Raw genomic sequence first — 23726 nt, forward strand, 5'->3', positions numbered from 1 at the left:
TTTCCCCAGCTGTGTAAACTGTGGGATCTAGGGACAGTATCTTTCCCCGGGCCTCAGTTCCTCATCTGAACTCTCCCCATCTCCAGAAACCCTATGAAATAGCTGGCTAAGTATTTTGGATCCTAAGAGCCTCCGTCCTCTGGCACTTGTGGTAGGCACCAGGGCTGGAGTCTTTGGCTGATTTTTTTTCCCTCTTCCTTTTGTTTGGGTTCAACCCTGGGGAAAATGGGAGGAAGGGGGAAGGGCAGAGATTGCAACGCTTCCCCTCCCCTCCCCCTCCTCCTAGCAGGAAGGACAAAGAGTTGACCTTTGTTACATGCCTCCAGAATCATAATTCATAGTTCATACATGTTTTTGAGGAGCAAAGAACCCAGTTACCTTTTTTCCTGACCAGCAGGAGCAGGCGTCATGGTGTAGTGACACTTGTTGGCTAGTGTCACCTTGGGCTAGTCACTTCACCCCTCTGCCGTTTTTCGAAACTGCAGAATGGAAATAAAAATATCTCCAGTCTCCTGTGGTTGTTTAGAGGCTCAAATCCAACTCTCCTCGTCGCTCTAGGTCCATAGGAGAGTGTGGGTGTAAAGAAGTACTTTGTAAACTCCGAAGGACTGTGCAAATGTGAGTTAGTAATAAGATTGTCGTTAAACGATGACACCCCAAAAGGGCAGACAAAGAAAGTGATTCTCACCCCCAGACAAATGTCCTCCTCTGCATGGGGGAGAGTATGACCCTTCGATTATAACTTTTCCGTAGAGGTTCCCAGAACGCCTCTGAAGGAGGGTCTTTTCTCTCCAGGCCCGGAAGGCCCCTTCGTTCGGTTCCCCCTGCCCGGCCCAGCCCACTCCCAGGCCTCAGTTCCTGCCTTCTCGGTGGGAGGCCTCTCCGCCCGGTCCTGCCTCCTCCCGCAGCCCAGCCGAGGTCTCTAAGGAATGCCGCCTCCCGGGCCATTTTCTCCCCTCCAGCTTCTGCGGCCCCACTTCCAGCCCCCTCCCGGCCCCCTCCCCCAGCCGGCTCCCACTTAAATGCTTGCAGGCCTGTTTGCAGGCGGGAAGCCCCCTCCCCCACAGGACCACCTCAGTCACAGCCCTGACCACAGGGAGGTCGGGTCTGGATTTACTAAAGGACCCCGGAGGGGGAGCCTGCCCCTCGCTGGCTGCCTGGCTCGCTGCTAGGGTCGGGTTTCGGCCGGTGGCTCTGGAGAGAGAGACAAAGGGCAAAGTCCTGGTCCCCACCCCCACTCGGCAGCCCCCGGCGCGGGTCCCCTCCCCCTCCGGGCCCTGCGCGGGCCACCGAGGGCCCCTGGGCCGGGCGGGACTGGCTCGGAGCGAGTCGGGGTACGGAGGGGGTTCTGGTGGCAGAACATTCTAGACCGCCGAGCCCCGCGGCAGACGGGGCCTCGGGGGCATCCTCTGTGCCCCTCTCCTTGTGCTCTGCCTACTCGGCCCACCCAGCGGCCGGCATGGGAGGGTGGGCGCTACGCTTTCCCGGGTTAGGTGAGGGACTGGGGGCAGGGGCCGACCCATGTGGGCCACAGGCCCGGCCGACGCCAGCCCGGCCGCTCAGCTGCTCGGAGCTTCTCAATTGCCCGTTCATGAGGACTCCCCTCCTCCCCCCCAGCTGCTGCCAGCCCTCCCCCACCATCAGCTGCTGCCGCCCTTCCCAGGCACCTCTTTCTCCTCAGTTGCCCTGCCTGCTCTCGCTTTCCACTGTCCTCCCCAGTGAAAGGCTGTCTTCGCCGCCCCAGGTCCCCCTGGCTGTTAGGGCCCTTGCCCCCTGCTCCTGGCCGAGGATGGCTGAGAACCATCTTGGAAGGCGCCATTAGTCCTCCCGGACAGAAGTCCCTGGTCTTTGAAGAGAAAGAGAGGGCATTTTGCTCCGGCCCCGGCCAGGCAGAACTCAGGATCAGTATCCCCGTTCGAGGAGGGCTGTTCTGAGTAAGAACTATCCCACTAGGAAGAAACAAACACCCGCTTCCTGAAGTTGCCGACCACCAACAGGTCTTTGTTGGCAGCTGGAGGGGGAGGATGGATCTCTGGCCGTTGTTAACCTCATGTTGGAGGCGCACACCCAGTGCTCCGCTAATCCACTAATAGGATAAATTATTTTTTTTAAATGTATGCTTGGAGACGCTCTCCTCCTTTCCCAGGGAACACCAACCATCTCAAGAATTACTCTAACTGCCATAGGGTGTTTTTCTCAGTGCAGAATTGTGACTTGCAGAAGACTGATTTCTCCTGAGGCTGGTCTGGTTTCCTTTTCCTTGCTTCTGAGAGCTCCACCTCAAAATCCTTGTTTTGAGCTGGGCTCTCAAGCTTGCTCTTCCCTCCTGATGAGAGACTCAACCCTTCCTCCATTTCTGGGGCATGTTCTGCATGCTTTCCTCTGAGCGCCAGCCCCATCCTCAGCCGGGTCTCTGGGCCCCAGAGTGCCAGACCTTTTGGCTCTTAAGCTTCGTGGAGAGATGCTGACACCCCCACGGAGAGTGAGGTGAGAGCTAAACCAGCATCTCCGGTGAGGCTGGGGCAGGAAATGGGCTTTCTAGTCCCACTGCGCCTTTCCCTCTGTTAGAGCATATTAACCTCCACCCCCAGGGAACATCCCTGAAATGCTTCCCACTGCCAGCCTGCGAAGGATGGTGAGCAGTGTCCCCAACCGTTAATTTCTTACCCACACCATCCCTGCCTCCACCAGGAAGGCTGCACTGCACATTTGGTCACCTCTTTTCCATTTGTCCCCACTGGTTGGGTTTATTCTGATGGTTTCTTCTCCACACATCCCCACTTCCCAGCCTCTCTTTCCTTCCACTTCATGCCGTAGAGCTCACACGGCCAGCTCCCGCTCTAGGAACCACTCAGGTGAAAGAGCGAGATTCTAGGCAGAGAGAGCTCAGTGGAGGGAGGGGGTGGCAGTTGGCCCATGCAGACTTAGATTTTGTCTGGAGAGAGTTCCACTGACTCAGAGCTTCTGTTTTGGCTTCCTCTGGTGCTGCCCAGATGGGCAAGAAAAAAACGTGGGCTCTCTTGTCAAACCGTTTATTTCCATGATGAGTGAATTGAGTCAAGTATTCATCCTTGAGGTTTGCTTGCTCTCTGACACCAATTAGTGCCTTGCGGTCTGTGTCCCACCTCTGGCTCCCTCGCCTATCCCAAACCTAGATGAAATTTTGCAAGATGGAAGTTTTGGTGACTACCCTTTCACCCTGCTAACAAATCTCTCTGACGGTCATCCAGCCATCTTATAGGGAAGTTAGCTCTTCTGCGAGTTAAATCCTCTGCCCAAATAAGAGCCGCATGCAGTAAAAGCCAGTTGGCATGCACTTAGCCATACAGAATATGGGCATCTTTCCTGATGCTGACATTGGGTATACGGCTTCTGCAGTGTTAACATGAACACTTCTTGTCAGAGAGATAGCCGTGAAGTTTGAGATCAACATAAACCAGCCCGGGAGAAGAGCTGAGTTCTAGTCCTACCTCAAAGTTGCCAATTCTCTTTCTTTTTCCTGAACCTCAGATGCTCCTCTATAAAATGAGGATGATGGGTTAAGACCCTCTCAGATCTGAGAGGCTTACCCCTCTCCTGCCTCAGTGTGTGAATTTGGTTTCCTCAATGTATGATTCCTGATTTCCTTCAGCTGGCACTCCCTAGTTCCTGGTTAGTGTGTGTGTCCTTGGTCTGGGGAGTGGTCCCCCTCTTCTTTCCTAACTCAAGTAGCCCAGAAGCATATTAAACAGAGTACAAGAGGCTTCCAAAGGAGAGTGAATAGCGTTCAGCTCGGAGTTTCTCCTGGAGACTTGCCTTTCCTTCCTGCTTGTCCCCAACATGAGCGCTGGAGTCAGAGCACACACGGGACAGCACATATGTGCCACACACATTTAAACAACCGTGTTCAAAGGACTGCAGATACATTCCAGGGGTGTCCTTGTCCTACACTCTGGCATTCTCCTTGGTGGTGGTGTCTGCTCTGCCTGGTCTTGCATCTTCCAGTAGGTCAACATTTTCCTTTCCAGCCCCTAACCTGCCCAACAGCGCACCCGACAGCCCGATGGCTCGCCTGCCCGCCGGCTCGCCTGCCCGCCTGCCCGCCTGCCCGTCTGCCCTGTCTCTAGATCAGCCTGGCACGGAGCCCTGGGCATTGGGCCAGCTCCTCCTCCCCTCCCCAGCCCCGCCCCCTTTCTCAGCTACTGCCATGCCTGGAGCGTGCCAGGTCCGCCCCCTTCAGAAGCTTTCCTGAACAATTATTTCTTTTCTCCACCCTATAGGGATAAGAAGGCAGAATGGGGAGGAAGGACTAAGTCAGTGGTGATCTTATGGAAAAGGCAGGGGTTGGCACGTTAGGACATCTTTTATGTGTGATTTCCAGCTGGGAAAAACTGGGGAGGGAGCCAGCTTTGGGAGGGTGCTTCTACTTCTGTGTGAGCCGCGTGACTCTGTTGTTGAGGAGTTCACAGGAGCACCCTCTTCTGAAGGGGTCCAGTGGACAGCCCCCCTCCATGCGCCAGTTCATCGTGTCCGTTCCCTTCTCCTGTCCCAGACCACGCTGGGCTCCCCTGCTGGACTGTAAGCTCCATGAGAGCAGAGGCATGCCTGTCATCTTCATCACTCTGCTCTGCACTGTAGCGCAGGGCCAGCACCGGCCAGTAGAAGTGCAGCAGGAGCCACACATGGAAGCGTATGTTTTCTAATAGTCACATGAAAAAAAAAAGAGTGGAATTAATGTAAAAGATTAATTCAAAAATTAATTTGAAAGATCATTAGTTAACATGAGATCAATATAAACAGTGAGATGTTTTACTTTTAGGGGGGTACTAAGTCTTAGAATCCAGTGTGTATTTTATTTTCTGCTTAGAGCCCGTCCCAATTCATAGGCTAAGTTTTCACTGGAAACATTTGATCCATATTTAGGTTTCATAAAATTTACAGATGAAAAAGTTAAACTATAAATACTTAAAATTCAGTTCCTCAGTTGGCAGTAGCCACATTTCAAGTGCTCAATAGCCACATATGAATAGTGGTTATTGTAGTGTGGACAGCACAGGCCCGGTGCATAGTAAGTGCTAAGAAAAATCTGTGGAATGAATGACTCCCGTAGCTGGACTCCAGAAACCTTAAGGAGAGTCATGGAGGCCAGCCAGCTTCTTGACTGCTGATTGGAATTAAATAAGTCTGGTGTGTTCCTGCAGGTTCGAAGCATCTTAGTTGCCTGCTCTTTTCCAATATCCAAGTAATAACCCCAACCCCATCCCAAGTCAAGCTTAGTAGTTTTCTAAGTCCCTTGGGCTAGTTTCTTCCTAATTGCCTTCAGGCTTGAGTGAAGACTTGGCTGGACCTCACTGGGGATGAAGTCAAATGTGTAGATATGTGGGAGGATGTGGTAACTTTGGGTTTATGGATGGATTCCAAAGTCTTCATTAACCCTAAAATCTTGAAATTGTGCAAAATGTTTGCATTTTTCTGGTGGAGAGTGTTGTTACTTTTCATCACATTTCCTAATGGGAACCAAGTCTCAAAAAAAAAAAGGTCAAGAACTACTTACTTAAGACCATTAGGGCACAGAAGCTCTCTCTAATTAAGAAAGTATTTCCCTGGGGCCGGCCTGGTGGCGCAGCAGTTAAGTGCGCACGTTCTGCTTCGTCGGCCCAGGGTTCACCAATTCGGATCCTGGGTGCAGACATGGCACCACTTGGCAAGCCATGCTGTGGCAGGCGTCCCACATAGAAAGTAGAGGAAGATGGGAATGGATGTGAGCTCAGGGCCAGTCTTCCTCAGCAAAAAGAGGAAGATTGGCAGTAGTTAGCTCAGGGCTAATCTTCCTCAAAAAAAAAAAAAAGAGAAAGTATTTCCCGAAAGGAGGACAAGGGTTGACCCCTGTCTGGGGACACAGACCTTATTTTCTAGATGTGAGAAACTGAGGTCCAGAGAGTTGACAGCTTGACCTACCCAAAACCACACAGCCTGCTAATCAGAGAATCGCAGCCTGGGGCACGGGTGGAGGTGAAGGGTCTAATCTGGGGATCCCGGTTTAATCCTAGTTCTCTGCCAGTTTAATCCTAGTTCTCTGCGAGATGAAAGTCCAGGTTTAACTCCTGATAGGAGCCTCTGGGGAGTGGGGCCCCAAGCTTGACGAGATTTCCAAAACATACTATTGCCTCCTCCTCCCCACCTCCCTCCGGCTTGCCCCACCCTGGTTTAAAGGAACTACTGCCTCTAGGGAGGGGCAAGGCCATCTGCGTTGAGGATGGCACCCTTCCCTCTGGGAATGGGGGTGGGAAGAGGAAGGAACGGGTTTGCAGAGGATTAGAAAAAGAGCACTCCCTGGGGTGGTTTTCAGCCCTCCTCCTTACTGTTCCCCCAGTGTGCCATCTGCCCTCTAGGGAGGCCCCATTCTGAGAAGGGTCCCATCTGTGCATCTGCTCCTCACTCCTCGGGACCCCAGGCCCCTGCTCCCTTGGATTCTTGCTAATAAAACACCTATGGGAAAACCTCCTTAGCTTAGATCCACTAATTTGGAACCTGTGATGACTTCAAAACTAGGTGAGCTAGAATAATCTTTTTGTGTGTGTGTGTGCGTTTTGTTGTTGTTGGTTTTTTTTTTTGAGGAAGATTAGCCCTGAGCTAACTACTGCCACTTCTCCTCTTTTTGCTGAGGAAGACTGGCCCTGAGCTAACATCCATGCCCATCTTCCTCTACTTTCTATGTGGGATGCCTGCCACAGCATGGCTTGCCAAGCGGTGCCTTGTCCGCACCCAGGATCCGAACCGCCGAACCCCGGGCTGACGAAGCAGAACATGGGAACTTAACTGCTGCGCCACCAGGCCAGCCCCATAGAATAATCTTTTTTAAAAAGACATTTTTATTATGGAAAAAAAAGCATAAAAAAGTGGAAAAGATAATGTAATGAATCCCATGTACTTACCACCTGGCTTTAAAAATTACCAACTTGGGGGCCAGCCCCATGTCCAAGTGGTTAAGTTGTCATGCTCCGCTTAGGTGGCCCAGGGTTTCACCGGTTGGGATCCTGGGCGCAGACATGGCACCACTCATCAGGCCATGCTGAGGTGGTGTCCCACATAGCACAACCAGAAGGACCTACAACTAGCATATACAACTATGTACTGGGGGGCTTTGGGGAGAGAAGAAGAAGAAAAAAAAGAACATTGGAAACAGATGTTAGCTCAGGTGCCAATCTTTAAAAAAAAGATTATCAACTTATATCTAATCTATTTTCATTTATGCCCATCCCCTGATTATTTTGAAGCAAATCCTAGACATGTCGTTTTATCTGTAACTATTTCAGTATGTATTTCTAAAATATAAGAACTTAAAAAAAATCACTATGATTTAAAAAAATTAACGCGTTAACCATCTAGTCAGTGTTCAATATGCCATAGAATCACTTTTCAACTAACCATGGAAATACGCAGCTGGAAAAAGAAGTTACTGGTTTAAGAAATTATAGGTGGGATGTTTTGACTTACTGGAGAGCAGCATCCACTCAGCAGGCCCGCTGTTCAGCACGTTATGTGAACTCTGAATATTTTAAATTTGTCCTCAAGCCTAACATGACTGTATTTTGGCAAAGGCCTTTTTGTCTCCTTCATGCCATCAAAAAGGCAGCACCAGGGGACAGTGCAAAGAACCTGGAAGCAGACAGGCCTTGCGTTCAAATCCCAGCTCTGGCTCTTAGTAGCTGTGTGAGTTGGCAAAGATACTCAACCTCCTGATCTCAGGGCCCTGGTAGGTAAAATGGAGCCGTCACCCTCCTGGGCAATGGCAGGCTTATAGGAGGTGCTGAATCTCAGAGCCTGGCATCTGGGAAGCACCCCTCAGTGTTAGGCTCTTCCCTGATTGACCTGTCTTCCTTCCCATTCCATCTGAGTCAGTGACACTTCGCTGTAAAGGATGAGAGCTTCCTGCCGAGGGAGAACTCCAGCCATCCTTCCGGGTGTCCAGCTCCTGTGCCTCCTGAATCTTCCGTCTTCCTACTTAACTCCTTATGCTTTTGCATGAATGCTGTCTCTCTGAATCTCTCCTGGGCTTGAGAAGAATAGTCACTCCATCCCTGTGGCCCTCATGTTCCCTGGCACCTTTAGAGAGGTGCATCTCTTGTGTTGCTCTGTATCTGGGGAACTGCCCCAGGGCCTGATAACTGCCCTATACACGTCAGGGTAGAGAGGTCAGAAGCCACAGGGTGTGGGCACCCAGGGAAATTATTAGGCTGGTGCAACCATCTCCTACATTGCCAGGGGCTGGCGGCTCCATTCTTTTACTCAACAGGTTTGTCAGCTCTGGGGTGGGCGGGTGGTGGTTCATGGCCCTCTAGGAGTTCTCTTGCTTTTTCTGAGCGGATATTGAGGTGTAGGCACTCCAGCGTCTGCTCAGAGTGTAGTGCCCTATTACCTGTAGGCTGATCCACTGGTGTGAGTCCCTTTAGTTGTCACAGGGAGGTGGAGGAGTGGGGTGGGACTCAAGGCTGTGGTATTTCCCACTATGTTCCCACCAGTGCAGAAGTCTAACAATTTTACTGTCACGCTGAGCGACTCCTTGTCAGCCTGGCCTGCCTCTTCCTATGCTTCTCTGGATACCTGCAGGCTTCTGCAGACGGGCACAGGGACTAAGGACCATGGCATGGCAGGCACTGTGCTGTAAGTCCTCACAAAAGCCCCGTCCGCTTTCCACATGAGGAAACTAAGGCGCCGAGAATGAAGTAAGCGGTCACGGTGCTCTTAGCTTCCATCTGGATCCCCCAAGCCCTCAGCACGCTGCCCCAGCCCAGCCCGCAGTGAGCCTTCCATAAATGTTTGTAGGGTGAATGAGTCCTGGGGAGAGGGTCCTTGGTACAGTTCCCAACATCGCCCTGTGTGCTCTGGGCCTGAAAGAAGTTAGGTAGCACCATACTTAACAGAAACCAGGCGAAGGGTTTACCAGGCAAGGTTCTTCATGGCCTCTGTTGTGTTTTTGTCAGGGCCGGGGGCTTTGCTGAAAGGAGGTTTGGAGGCCTGAAGGGGCCTGGTCTGGGTTCCCAGGATTGGGTGCGTGTGCCCTAGAGGGGTGGGTGAGTCTCTGCCTCTTGGGGGTGGGGGAGAGCTGCCAGGATGTCTTTTCTTTCATTGGTTGGGTGGCCCTGCCCTCCTCCCCCTCCTTCTCCTGGAACATTCCAGACATTCCAGACTGCCATTGCTTTCAGGATATGGATTAACATCCCAAGCTGAGATTTGATTTCACTACCCCATCCCCTCCCCATCTCCTCCCTACCCTGAAAAGAAAGCTCCTAAAACTGGGAGTTTGAAGTAGGAGGAGGGTATTTTTGACCTTTGACCTGAGATTATACTGAGGGACCATCTGAAAGAGCACTCCTCAAACTGAGCTCCTGCACGGGGCTTGCTTTACGCCCTTATTGGTTTGAACTCCCAGGCAGGCAGCCCGCACCTCCTACCCTCTGTCCGGAAGAGTTCGCGTGAGAGGTCCTCTCAGCTTGGGTGACCCCTGTCATTGGCATTAAGCTAGATCACTATTCTCAGGGGGCATGATACTTCCAGCTTTGGTCTTCTTTCTCAAGATTGCTTTGGCTATTTGAGGCTTTTTGTAGTTCCATAAAAATTTTAGGATTATTTGTTCTAGTTCTGTGAAAAATGCCATTGGTATTTTAATAGGGATTCCTTTGAATCTGTAGATTAGTTTGGGTAGTATGGACCTTTTAACAATACTAATTCTTTCAATCCATGAGCACGGTATATCTTTGCATTTTTATTTGTGTCATCTTTAGTTTCTTTCATCAGTGTCTTAATAGTTTTCAGTGTACAGGTCTTTCAATTCCTTGGTTAAATTTATTCTTAGGTATTTTATTCTTTTTGATGTAATTGTAAATGGCATTGTTTTCTTAATTTCTCTTTCTGATAGTTTGTTGTTAGTGTATAGAAATGCAACTGGTTTCTGTATATTTATTTTGTATCTTGCAGCTTTACTGAATTCATTTATTAGTCCTAATGGTTTTTTGGTGGAGTCTTTAGGGTTTTCTCTATATAGTATCATGTCGTCTGAAAATAGTGACAGTTTTACTTCTTCTTTTCCAATTTGGATGCCCTTTCTTTATTTTTCTTGTCTGATTGCTGTAGCTAGGACCTCCAACACTGTTGAATAAGAGTGTCAGGAGTGGGCATCCTTGTGCTAGATCAGTGTTCTCAATCTTCCAGTGGTATGATCATCTCTTCCTCAATTCTCCAACAGTTTGACTTTCACGGTGAGGGTTCCTGCATTTTCTCTGCCCATTTGGTGTTGAAATGAGTTGTATGGGAAATCCCTCCCAAGGGCAGATGCCATAGGGCTCCCTTTTGCCCAATGAATTGAATCACAAGAAGGTGGCCTGGTGTGGGATCCGAGGATCTGGAACGGAACTTGTTTCTGATCCTTACTCTTTTGTCCTGCTATCGTCTGACCCCTTAGATCAGGTTCATGAGTCAACAACCAAAGTAGATTGCCATAGACATAGATTCTCTTCACCATTTATCCTCCTTTTCCCCTAAGTTGTTTTATCCCAGGAAGAGATTTCCTTAATGTATTTCATCGGTAAGACCTTCCACGCTCAGAACTGCAGAGCTAGAAGGGATCTTAAAGACCGTTCTGTTTCCACGTACAGCTGAAGACACCTGAGTTGTCAGGGATGAAACGAGTGAGCTGGCCCAGGACAGAGGCAAGACGGAAACATTTGCAGTTAGAGTTTAGCATCCCATCCAGTGTGTTTCCAACACCCCTCCCCTCCAGCTTGGCAAGAGCTGACATAGGCCCCTTGCATATCAGTAGGAATACTGAAGCCTGAAGCTATTAGTGGTTGAGACAGATGAACATCCCATCAGAGGTGGTTTAAGGGCTAGAGGTGGACTTTCTTGCTTCCTAGTCTGCTTCCCACATGACACTATAATTTGGTTAGACCATGTCTCTGATCTAAGAGTTTATGATCAAGGATATGCAGACATAAATGACACTTGACCAACACAGATCAAATTAATTGAAATTTTTTTTTTTTCAAAGATTTTACTTTTCCTTTTTTCTCCCCAAAGCCCCCAGGTACATAGTTGTATATTTTTAGTTGTGGGTCCTTCTAGTTGTGGCATGTGGGATGTGGCATGTGGGATGCCGCCTCAGCATGGCTTGATGAGCGGTGTCATGTCTGTGTCCAGGATCTGAACTGGCAAAACCCTAGGCCACCAAAGTGGAGCATGTGAACTTAACCACTTGGCCACAGGGCTGGCCCGTAATTGAAATGCTTTAAGCCCAGAGATTAGGGCATCGATTTGGGTATTGAGCAGTTAATTACCCTGGGAGTCAACCTTGAACCTGAAACCCTTCCTCAGAGAAAATTACTTTTTTCCTTTTTTTTTGCTGAGGAGGATTCACCCTGAGCTAACATCTGTGCCAATCTTCATCTATTTTGTATGTGGGTTGCCACCACAGCATGGCTGCCAACAAGTGGCGTAGGTCCAAACCCAAGCTGCTGAAGTGGAGTGTGCTGAACTTAACCCATAGGCCATGGGGCCGGCCCTGAAAATTACATTTTTAAGAGGCATATGCAAACTGGGAAGGGAGAAAGTGTAGTAAACTGGGAGGAAGCAAAGTGGTGGTCACGATGCTGGGTTGTGTATGTGTGAGTCACTCCCATCTTCACATTCAAAGATGCGTCTATTGTTACACTGAAGTCCTTACGCCCAGCCATGTCTAAGCTCTTTATAACCCTATCTAACATCACCCCATACCACCCGGTGAGTAGGCATTATCCCTGTTTTACAAAGGAGGAAACTGAGCCTCAGAAGTTAAATAAGCTTTCTGAGATCAGTGCTGTTACGTGGAGCACAGTTCAAGTCCGGATCTACAGGGAGCACTAACAGCTGCACTGTTATCCTGCCGTAATGTGTTTGCACATGTGCCTCCTCTAATAAATGGTGAGCACCTTGAGGCCAGGCACTTGGTCTGTTTTGATTATTGCTGTGCCCCAGCATTTAGAACAGTGTCTGGCATGAAGTAGGCACCAATGAAAGGTTTTAGATTAATGAATAAAGTCTTAGGTAGCTTTGTATTCCTAGTGCCGGAAACAGTGGGTGATATTAGGTGGTTACTGAATAAAAGAACTGGTGAGAAAGCTAAGTAGAGAGGCAAAAAATGCGGCTGTAATTTTAGGGGATTATGTCACCCTCGTGCTGAGGGCGTCTGATTTCGGCTTTCCTGTCTGTGGTGGCACCGATGGTAATTCTCTAAAGTGATGCGCCCCTACCCCAAATCTCCATTCCCAAAGGTTATCATTCTTAGACGTTATCATTCTTAGACTCTAAGACTTTGGTGTTGAGCAGAAGGTAGGGAGATAAAGACTGAGACGAGGATTAAAAATTGCAAAGTCACAGGCCCCTAAAGCATCCAGAGCTGTCACTAATCCTGTTCCCTCTAATTTCAGGAGTCGGAAAATTCAGATCCGAAATATTCCACCCCAGCTTCGATGGGAAGTAAGTGATTGGGGAAACTCTGAATGGCGCGGGGTAGTGGAGACTGGAAAGTAAGTCTGGGTCAGCCTCAGTTGGCAGAGATGACTGCGAAGTCGCCTGATGGTTTGGGGCTAGGCCAGGAGGGTCCCCTTGTGCTGAGGGGAGGTTGGTTGGGTCTCATCCTTCACCCTGTTAGCCCTTTGGGCTCTTCCTGTGGTGAGAGGCATTAGAGAGGTGAGAAGGGTGTTCCTTGAGTCCACAATTTCGTGATGGCAGAAGTTGATTTAGGGACCCGGGTCTGCTTCTAAAAAAGCCCTTAAATGCCTTTTTGAGCTCAAGTGCATTTCTGTAAAGATACCCCGATAGGTTACCACCAGCATTAGTACCTCAGAAAGGGCAACCTGCACAGGCAATAATGCTAAATCCCCACCTAGGCTCTGCCTGGGCCCCAGGGCTTTGGATGAGGGCTGCCCAGTGGCTGGCTTTGTGGTAGTTCCCAGGATGCTCAGAGTAGCCTTCCTCCTTTCTCCATGCTTCTAGGTACTGGACAGCCTCCTGGCTCAGTATGGTACGGTAGAGAACTGCGAGCAAGGTAAGAGGGGCAGAGGTGGTGGGGCGGGTGTTGGAGGGGTTTGGGCGGGGTCTCTTCTGCTTCATTTTACTTTAAGCACTTCACTTTTTTTTTTTTTCCTTTTTTTCCCCCAAATCCCCCAGTACATAGTTGTATATTTTAGTTGTGAGTCCTTCTAGTTGTGGCATGTGGGACACTGCCTCAGCATGGCTTGATGAGCGGTGCCATGTCCGTGCCCAGGATCTGAACCGACGAAACCCTGGGCCACCACAGTGGAGCATGCAAACTTAACCACTTGGCCACGGGCCTGGCCCCCTGCTTTTTTTTTTTTTTTTAATTTTTTTTTTAAAGATTTAATTTTTCCTTTTTCTCCCCAAAGCCCCTTGGTATGTAGTTGCATATTTTTACTTGTGGGTCCTTCTAGTTGTGGCATGTGGGACGCTGCCTCAGCATGGCCTGATGGGTGGTGCCATGTCTGCCCTCAGGACCCAAACTGGTAAAATCCTGGGCTGCTGAAGCGGAGCGGGTGAACTTAACCACTCGGCCATGGGGCCGGCCCCCCTGCTTTGTTTTTAATTACGAAATTTACCTAGCACACCAAAAGAAGGCAGAGAGACAGAATGTATGGAGGGAGATATGCTGGACTGGGGACCTGGACACGTGGTCCCGGCTGTGGCTCCGCTGCGTATCTCTGGAACAGGTTTCTCCTGTTTCCTGAGAGGCTTGAAGAGAGTCACTCATTCCCAACATGGGGTCCCCAGGCTCCTAGGGGTCAACCAAGGTGGAAATAGAGGTCCCAGGATTTTAGAAATAGTTTAAGAATGGAAATGGTGCACTCGGCCTGAGTAAGTCTGCACGGCTTTTACTTTAAAAGCTTCACGAGTCATTGTTTTTGGCTGGAGTAATCAACGGGCTATCTCTTTTGCAAGAAGCTCTGATTATCAGCTACATGTCTTTGGTCAATTAAAAAAAGAAAGCAGAGGAATTACTTAGTACATATTGATGGGCAGGCAAAATCTCTCAAAAGTGGGCCCACAGAAGGAGAAATGATAAAAAGAATTCTAGATCATAAAAAGTTTGCTATGATTTTTGAGGTTTCTCCATTGCTTAAGATTATAAATTATGTTCAGAGGGAATGAGCATAAAATAAAATATGTAGTGGTTTTGATTGGACAAAAGGTAGAGCTTGGTCATTAGGTAGACAAGATACAGTTAGAATTTGTAGATCTTCTGGAAATCTAGAAAATCACCAGGTCAAGATTTAAATATTCATCTCCGAATTCTTGGTGGAAAGGGGCAAGCTGTCAATCATAAATGACTAAAACACTTGCCCGTACAGAAGTAAAGTGCTGAATCAATCAAACAGGCTCTCTCCTGCTCGAATCCTGTGGCTTCCGTTTTATCATAAACGCCAGGGCGCAACTGGACGCACTGATAACCATTGCCCCGTACTGCGCACAGCGCAGGCTAACGGCTGCGGTACTCCTGGACAAAGAGAGCAACGTTGGGCGGTGGCCTGCAGACGGGTGCCAGGCCCAGCAGGAGTCAACACTAGTTTAAGTTAATCCAGGTCTCACCAGGGGGCTGTTGCATCCAGTGTCTGGAGGGGGATCCCTGCTTCCTGGAGGGAACAGAATGGGAAACGTTTGATTTGATTGGACAATAGAGAAGGTCTTCAAGTCTGCTCAGATGTCACTTTCGAAGTGAGGTGCTTTCTGTCCACCCTATTTAAAACTGCACCCCTGGGGCCAGCCCAGTGGCCGAGTGGGTAAGTTCACGCACCCCGCTTCTGTGCCCCAGGGTTGCACCGGTTCAGATCCTGGGCGTGCACATGGCACTGTTCATCAAGCCATGCTGAGGTGGTGTCCCATAGGCCACAACTAGAAGGACCCACAGCTAAAAATATACAACTATCTATCGGGGGGCTTTGTGGAGAAAAAGGAAAAATAAAATGTTAAAAACAAAAATAAATAAACCGCATCCCTTACCACTGCCTCCCTCACCCTGATTTATATTTCTCCATAGCACCCGTCACCCGTCATATGCTATAGAATTTGCTTATTTCACTTACCGCAGTCTTCCCCTTCTAGAATGTAAGCTCCATGGAGGCAGAGGTTGTGTTGGTTTCATTCACTGCTGTATTTCCATTTAACTGGAAGATTGTTCTTGCAGACTCTCCCTCACCACTGAGGTGAGAGAACCGTACCGAAGGCCAGAAGGGTTAAGAGTGTCTGCACTGCGGTTTTGTGGTTAAGTACCTGCTCCTCAGTGTTGTGGGGGCAGAGGCTTGCTTTTTGCCTCTTCCACCCCAGGGTTGAGCAGGCCTAGGGGGCCCGAAATCATAAGACCATCATGTATAAGACAGAAGGTTAATTTTATTAATTTAAAATGAGAAGTATGTGCCCAGATCGCCTGGAATTCGTCCAACCCAGTCTCCCCCCCTGTAGGAAAGAGTATATGGTCATCTAATGAAATCCAAAAGCTGCTCGAGATTAGGACCTTGATGGGATTAATGACGGGTGTCATGAATTTATGATGGCCTGAATATGTGCATTTCCCTCGCCAAGATGTTTGGAATACTCACTCAGGAAATCCTTCCCCTGGAAAAGATGCAGACACATTCTTTTTTCCCTCCGTAGACTCACCAGCAGCCACTCCTGTGAACCCATTTAGCTAGGTCATCATGCACGTGCGTTTGATTAATGTAGCCTTCAGGATACTTAGGCCTCTAAAATAGAGCTGGGTGTTCCCCGAGTCTTTCAGCCATATCCTTACAGACCATTTCTTGGGATGTTTACTTCTTTAAATTGCTAATCGCACTCAGAGTGTGTTGATTTTTAACTAGTTTAACTTTCCAAGGGTAAATTTTATCTCTCTCGGGTTGTTGTGTGTGTGGGCGCATGCGTGCTGGCTGGGTGTTCACCCTGCTGCCTAACTGCTGTGTTGACTACATCCTTTTGTACACCCAGCTCTCTTGGGGGCTGGGTAGGAAAATCAAAAGAAGACATAGAAAGGAAAATGCAGGAAGGTTAATGTGAATTTTCTAGGAGTTCTGGTGAAAGGGACCTGAAAGGGAAGTGTGCGTTGTCATTCAAGTATTTCATAAGCTCCAAAGAATCAGCTAGATGCCTCCTTCACCTCACAACGTGGAAGGATGAGCCTTAAGGCTCGGGATTCATCGGCGGCATCGCCAGATTTCGCTGCTCTGACCCTGGCCTCTGTTTTTGCTCCCCCAGTGAACACCGAGAGTGAGACGGCAGTGGTGAATGTGACCTATTCCAACCGGGAACAGACCAGGCAGTGAGTGGGCTGGAAAGTGGGGCTGGGAGGGTCTTTGCGGGGTGTTGGGAACTGGGACCCCCGATTCCCGACAGGATTGGGTTCCAGGCAGACAGGAGTCCCCAGCTGGGTTCTGATACTGTTGTAGCCAACCCCAGACTCTCATCCTTTGGTTCAGGGATCTCAGCGATTCAGAAACTCACCAGGATTGAAGGCAGATACATCAAAGGGAGGGACCCAGAGACCTTCGAGGGAAGGTGGGAAATCCTGGGGGGCGGAAAGGTGGCCTTCTCTTAGGTTTCTAGCTGCAGCAGAACTGCAGCGTCCTTTGCTGTGTTTATGGCGCCATCTAGTGATAGTGAGGAGGAACTGCGAGATTTAAAACAAGGATTGGTTGACGTTATGATGTGGCCGGGGCAGACATTTTATTGCCCGGATCGCCTTTGCCCAGGGTACGCCTGCTAGGGTCCTTCAGTCCCTTCACACCCACAGTTTCTAGCTCCTTGATCCTTTGGATGAGCAATTATGCTTCTCACCCACCGGTACTGAAAACTGTATACTTTATGCATGTACTCATTTATATCCATATCTGACCCTGTTTTTAAAGGCCTTTTGCCACGTTTGGCTTTTTATGGCTTTCTTGCTTCTTCAGTGGGCTGCCTCCCACCCTTCTGTTTCCTCCAGCTTAGTGATGCATTGTAAAATCCCTCCACTTCCCCAAAATGCTATTTTCTTTCAGAAGCCCCCTGGGCCCAGAGTTTTCTCGAGGTGCCTACTGCCCCATGTGGCCAATCTGTGGTCTTGAGCCTGGCTTTAGAGATGATGGCAACACTTGCCCACTCCTCCGCTACCTGTTGTTGCCTTGTTAACATTTCTAACCAGAATCAGCTTTGGGAGTGGATGGGGCTTGCCTCCTCCCTTCACTGTTGTTCAGCCTTGTTTTGCAGGCATCCTAGCTATACTTAAACCTCTGCGTCCAAGTGGTAGGGAAGCCATTCCGTCTCTAACTTTCCCTTTTCCGCAGAATTTCCTTAATCATAGAAGGTGCCAGACTCAACAAGTGTAAAAACAAATCTCTTGATTTATCATGTTTTTATTTATTGTACTTATTTATCACGAGTCACATGATTTCTCACATGACTCCTATATGATAGGTGGTTTTGGCTGAAATTAACAAGTTGATCGCAAAATTCAATAGAAATAACTTATTTACATTTCCCTTTGGTGTCCTATGCCATTTAGACTGGAAGGTTCTCTAAGGTGGAGGTGGGAGTAGGGGGCAGGTGGTCATCTCCTTCTTTAGCTGTCGTTCCATGCTGTAACCCAGTAGAGTGCTTTACACGTGGAGGGCATTTGGTGTGATTGACGTGGATTGGAGTGACCAGTTGATTCTCCCTGTGTCCCCAGAGCCATCATGAAGCTGAACGGTCACCAGCTGGAGAACCACGCCTTGAAGGTCTCCTACATTCCTGACGACCAGATAGCACAGGGTCCTGAGAATGGGCGCCGAGGGGGCTTTGGCTCTCGGGGTCAGCCCCGCCAGGGCTCGCCTGTGGCAGCGGGAGCCCCTGCCAAGCAACAGCAAGTGGACATCCCCCTGCGGCTCCTGGTGCCCACCCAGTATGTGGGCGCCATCATTGGCAAAGAGGGTGCCACCATCCGCAATATCACAAAACAGACCCAGTCGAAGTGAGTCTTGGCTTTTGGGGAATGGAGGCAGGTGCGAGGAAACACCTGGGGAGGTGGGGTGCTTCCTGGAAACACACTGGGGGGCATCAACATTTACCTCTTAGGAAATGTGGCCTGGAACATTCAAGGGTCACTGCTGCCAGTCCTTGCCTCCTAAATAGAGGGGGCAGGTGGGGAGGTAGAATGGGCCTGGTGCCATTTGGTGGCGGTAGCTGGGCTGTTGTTAGTAAGAAGGGCTCTAAAATTTCTCGTAGAAAATCTCGTCAAGCAAATATACTCTTGGTGAGTCAGCCACCCCTCAGAGCTCTGTGATTTCAGCACTGCTTGTTGGCGTCAACAGGGCTGGCCAGCCGGGTGAAAGCCAGGGCCCTCAGTAATAGGTCACACTTCTGCCCCATCTCCCATTCCACCACAGCCACATCTCTTCTCCAGTCCTTGTAGCGGATCAGTATACTCTGGAAAAGAACAGGTCACATTATGTCCTTATTTTTATTACTTTTAATTTGGGAGCATATACCTTCCCTTTACAGTTGTTTCAAGACAGAAACCCAGCATTCAAGGGGAAATAACAGCTTGAGAGTTCTGGGTTCTTGATTCCCACCCCTGTATTCCTGTGATAGATGCCATTCTTCCACCAACCACCTCCTGACCGGGGCAGGATCCATAGCAACAGGCTGGTCATGTGTCCCTGGTCCTCTCTCTCAGCCCTTCCCAATTCTGTGCTTGATCAGCTTTGTTCCAGGAAGAGCAGGCCCTGTGCCTTTGGTTGAGGAGAGATGGGGGAGCCTGAAGAAGACCTGGTTTCACAGGGGACAGCTAACCGTCCTTGTCCTTGTGGTCCTCAGGATAGACGTGCACAGGAAGGAGAATGCAGGTGCTGCGGAGAAGGCCATCAGCGTTCACTCGACCCCCGAGGGCTGCTCCTCTGCCTGTAAGATGATCTTGGAGATTATGCATAAGGAGGCAAAGGACACCAAAACGTAAGGCTTCAGCTTTTCTTGGAATGTGGGGACTGCCACCCTCACCACTCCAGCACATGCTTTATTAGTAAGAATAGAGAGATGTGGGAGGTACAGTTTGAAATTGTACAAAAGGACATAAACTGAGAAATGAAATCCTCCTTCCCACAAGTGACAGCTCGTATACCCTCCTAGAATTTCTGTGCACTCACAAATGTGTGCATGTGCATGTCTGTGCACATATATACGTGCACATGGGTGTTTGAGCATAAATAGGATCATATGAACATTCTGTTCTGTAGTTTGCTTTTTTCATTTTCGTGCATCAGTACATATTAATCCACCTTATTCTTTTGATAGCTGCATAGAATTCTGTAGTATGACTATCTTAAAGAATACAGTTGGATGAGTTTTAACATGCGCATACCCGTGAAACCATCACCACAATTAAGATAACGAACATATCCATCACCCTCATGGCACTTGGTGCCCCATTGGCAAGCCATCCCTACCTTCCCATTTCTCTATCCCTAAGCAACCACCCATCTGCTGATTTTTGCACTCTTCAAATGTAATTTTATCCTGTGGTTTGTGCTGGAATCCCCACATCTGGGGTGGCTTGACGACTGAGTCTCAACGTGGCCCACCATTTAAGGAGCTCTTGTCTCTTGTTTCCTCCTCTGTCTTCCTAAGGGCTGACGAAGTTCCCCTGAAGATCCTGGCTCATAATAACTTTGTGGGGCGTCTCATTGGCAAGGAAGGACGCAACCTGAAGAAGGTGGAGCAGGACACAGAGACGAAAATCACCATTTCCTCGTAAGACTCTCTTCCATTTCCCTCTTTATGAACGGGATGCCCGGTGGCCCAGGCTTGGCAGTGTTTCATTATTGAGCCCTAATGCTTGCCCCTTAATTTGGATGCAGTTTCTGCTTATTAGAGAAGAATCAAGAAGTGGTAAAGAGCATTTATTTCTATAAGGGTTGGAGCTCTGCCATCAGCACTGCCATGTGGGCTGGAGGGCTGTGGGTCGGGTGCTGCCTCCTCAGTCCTCTGCCCTGCACATCATACCTCAGGTGCTCTGCATCTCCAGGAGGGAGCCTGCAGCTGAGAGCTAGGGCTTCAGGGGTTCAGGCATGTCTCCAGGCTGTGGGACAGACCCTGGTCCTTTTGGCCTATGCTCTCTCTGCGTGGTACCTGCCTTTCTGGGAAGAACCGGAGCTAAGGGGGTGGGTTATCTCCTCTTAGGCCATCTTCTTAATTTTGTCGGAGACTTACTGGTGGGCAGAATAACCGCTCTGTTCCAAAAAGGCACAGGAAATGGATTGCCTTGAACTGCTGGGGAAACTTCCAGTCACGAGCATCTTTCTTGCTTTACCAGCGATGAAAACCTGTCTGTGATTGGATTCCTTGCAAGTAGATGGGTTTCGCTTGGGTGTTCTTATCTCCCTGCACTTCACTCTCTGTGCCCTAGTTGTGAAGCAAAGCCCAGAGACACACTTTTTGCCAAAAGTTAAATAGCCTGTGGCAATGGTGGAGCTGTGGCTTGTCTCCAGCCTGGCCTGGGCCTGTTTTGTCTGTGGAAGGGTGACACTGCTCTGCTCTCCCCGCAGGCTGCAGGACCTCACCCTCTATAACCCCGAGAGGACCATCACTGTGAAGGGGGCCATTGAGAACTGCTGCAGGGCCGAGCAGGAGATCATGAAGAAAGTTCGGGAGGCCTATGAGAATGACGTGGCTGCCATGAGTGTGAGTGCCGGGCGCCTCTCCCCACCCTCCTCTGAGCCTGAGCCCCCACAGGACTGCGTCTTCCATGTGGTGTGGGCATGCTGTGCGCTGGGTGGCCTTGGAGCATTTACTTTGCTTTTGAACACTGATTCATCAGAAAAAGGCTTTTACGTTTAGTTAATAGGCGTTCGCCTGATGCCTGGGGTGGGAATGGGGTTCCAATCTTGGGCTTCAAGTTCTGTGGTCTCCTGTAAACATGTGTAAAGTTGGTGTTTATGTGTACACTTTAATGGGAAGTAGGTCCGTAATTTTCATCTGGTTTTCAAAGGGGAGTACAGATATAGGGTACATGACCACAAAGGACACTCCTAGAAGTCAAACGGAGCTCTGCCCCTGCCACTCCTCACAGTGCAGGGCTGAGCCCATCGTTTACTCCATCAGAGTGGAGTAAACCAGGGAGGAGGGACTTCTGAGGGCGTGAGACTGGTCGGCTCTTCTGGTCCGAGTTGCTAGTTCTTGGTTCAGTGAGACTAGCACGTCGCTCACAGCTGCACACCCTGAGTGTGTATGTGAAAACCAAAAGCTCAGGCAGGGGTTTGTGTAAAGGCGTATCGTTCTCCTCTTTTTGGCCCACTCTCTGGGTGTACTCACCCTCTTAGTTCAGCCAGGGCCACACACAAAGGACCGCTAGACCCCCTCAGAATGAGCTGACCTCCTCTCCTTCCTTCTCCAGCTGCAGTCTCATCTCATCCCCGGCCTGAACTTGGCTGCTGTAGGTCTTTTCCCAGCCTCGTCTAGTGCAGTTCCGCCGCCTCCCAGCAGCGTCACTGGGGCCGCTCCCTACAGCTCCTTTATGGTAGGTGCAAGGTCTCGTTACAGGGGACCCCTGGGCCTGTCTGTGGCCTCTCTTAAAGGTCCCACTCTTGTGGGAGCCTCGTGTTTGGGAATTTGCAGGGAGAGGGAAGGGAGGTCTGGAGATGCTCCTCTGCATTGCTCCCAGCCACTGGTGACCCTTCAGAAGGTTAACTGCTTGGAGGGCGGCCTCGGAGATGCTGGCAGCACTCTTCCTCTTCCCTCGTCTTCTTCCTCTTGTCCGGCTTCTTCCTTTTATCCCTGCTGGGCAGAGGGACAGCCAAAGAGCATGTAGCCCAGGTTGGCTGCTGGGTGCCTGCACCGCCCTTCTTCCTTGAGGCTGCGCGGCAGGGGTGTGGAGGGGCTTCGTGGCCGGGCCCCTTGGCTTCTGTTGTAACAACATGCCCTTTTATGCAGCAGGCTCCAGAGCAAGAGATGGTGCAGGTGTTTATTCCCGCCCAGGCGGTGGGCGCCATCATCGGCAAGAAGGGGCAGCACATCAAGCAGCTCTCCCGTTTCGCCAGCGCCTCCATCAAGGTGATCTGCTCTGTCTCCTTCCAGGTCCCAGACAGAGGAGTGCTCTGCTCCCATCACCTGCTACTTTTGTTCCCAGATGCCCCATCTGGCTGGTGTGGGGGCCTTTTCCCTGTGGAATCACAGTCCCCTTGGCGTTTGGCCTTGCTTGGTCCTCCATGGAATGCCTTCCGAGGTTCTGGATTTTCAGGCCAGGAAGGAGGCGGTATTGTAGCGTAGAAAGAAAGCTTAGGTTCTGGCACAGACTGACTTTGGTTCCAATCCCAGCCCCTAAGCTGTGTGACCCGAGCTTCCGTCTCCTCATCAGTACAGTAGTCACCATAACACTGCAATAATGCAGCCAAAGCCTCTGGCTCCGTCAGTGCCTGGTGCATGGTGGTTGCTCAGTAAATGTTAGCTGTCTTTCTACCTTCCCTGGCCCACGGAGTCCCACGGAGAGAGTGGGGAGAATCTGTCATAATGAAACAAAGGCGTTGTTAAATTTCCCAGGTGTAAATCTACATTTGTTTCAGTGGCTGTGGTCCCTGCTCTCCTTGCATTCCTGCATTGGTCATCTCATCTGTGCCCCTCTCTCCACTGAAACCCCCCCAGAGATTGGGAGTGGGGAGAGAGGAGAGGCGGGGAGCCCTACTTAGGAAATGTCACTGAAACAAATCCGCCCATGCCCTCCAAACAGATTTGGTGCAGAAGCAACGACCTTGGGGTTCGATGTCTTTGTTCTTGCCTCCCCATGTCCTCAGAAGCGGGGAGTGGAAAGTGGGGTGGTGGTAGGGGACTGGAGGAGGTGGAGACAGTGGGCACCTCTTTGACCAGCTCTTTGCTTTGTAGATTGCTCCTCCTGAAACTCCTGACTCCAAAGTTCGTATGGTCATCATCACTGGACCCCCAGAGGCCCAATTCAAGGTTCTGATCTTATTTTTTTTCCAAGCTGGACACACAGAATCAAGATGGGGTGGGAGTACAAATCGTGCCACATTTGTCAGCTTCCCTGCAGAGATAGGGCTTGTATGGCTGCTTTCAGACTCACATCAGACTTCATTTCTGTTGACTTCTGCTTCCTTTGTTACTTCCTGAGGTCAACAGGAATATGGGAAAGAAGAGGGAGTCTGAGGGCGGCTTCTGTGCACTCTGCTTTAGTTTCTAAGGAAGGCCTTTGATGCCAAATTCCCTTCTCTCTTTTATGTCCCTACTATATCCGTGTGTTCTTGGACTTCTGATCAGACAGTCAAAAGAACTGATAGTAACTTTGCCTGACAGGGTTGGAGAATGGCAGTTCCAGACGCTGTTGAGTGTCTGACAGCCTGCCCTCCAAGTGACTGATAGCTGCCATTCGGGCAGGGCCTTGAGTTGCTAGCCACTGCCTTGTCCAAGTACGTGCAGTCATCCCAGACCCCACAGGTCTGGTTTGTAGTTTATGAATTATATTCTGATGGGAAGTGTGTCTTCAGTTACTCTACCCAGGTTCTCCAGTATTACAAATAAGCAGAAGGGACGTGGAAGGTCAATGCTGTTGGCCCTTTCCTTTCACCTGGCCTAGATGATCGACCCTGCCCTAGGTGGGGTGGGCCTGTGAGCCAGAAGGGGCTCAGGGGGAGCTGGGGGCTGCACTTCGTGGTTACCACGCTTCCCTTTTGTCATGTCTGTGTAGC

General features: G+C 49.9%; 1 protein-coding gene across 1 annotated transcript in view; it reads left to right on the forward strand.

The window, feature by feature from the left end:
* IGF2BP1 (insulin like growth factor 2 mRNA binding protein 1) overlaps positions 1–23726 on the forward strand; it is a 38922-nt gene that overhangs the window by 12230 nt on the left and 2966 nt on the right. The window contains exons 3-12 of the mRNA XM_014740998.3: positions 12441–12489; positions 13009–13060; positions 16276–16339; positions 17726–18007; positions 18853–18987; positions 19660–19782; positions 20577–20712; positions 21425–21547; positions 21961–22080; positions 22906–22980. Of these exons, the coding sequence (XP_014596484.1) occupies positions 12441–12489; positions 13009–13060; positions 16276–16339; positions 17726–18007; positions 18853–18987; positions 19660–19782; positions 20577–20712; positions 21425–21547; positions 21961–22080; positions 22906–22980 (1159 nt within the window). The remainder of the gene's footprint in view (positions 1–12440; positions 12490–13008; positions 13061–16275; positions 16340–17725; positions 18008–18852; positions 18988–19659; positions 19783–20576; positions 20713–21424; positions 21548–21960; positions 22081–22905; positions 22981–23726) is intronic.

This window comes from Equus caballus, chromosome 11 (genome assembly GCF_041296265.1).
Source record: "Equus caballus isolate H_3958 breed thoroughbred chromosome 11, TB-T2T, whole genome shotgun sequence".
Classification (NCBI taxonomy): Eukaryota; Metazoa; Chordata; class Mammalia; order Perissodactyla; family Equidae; genus Equus; species Equus caballus.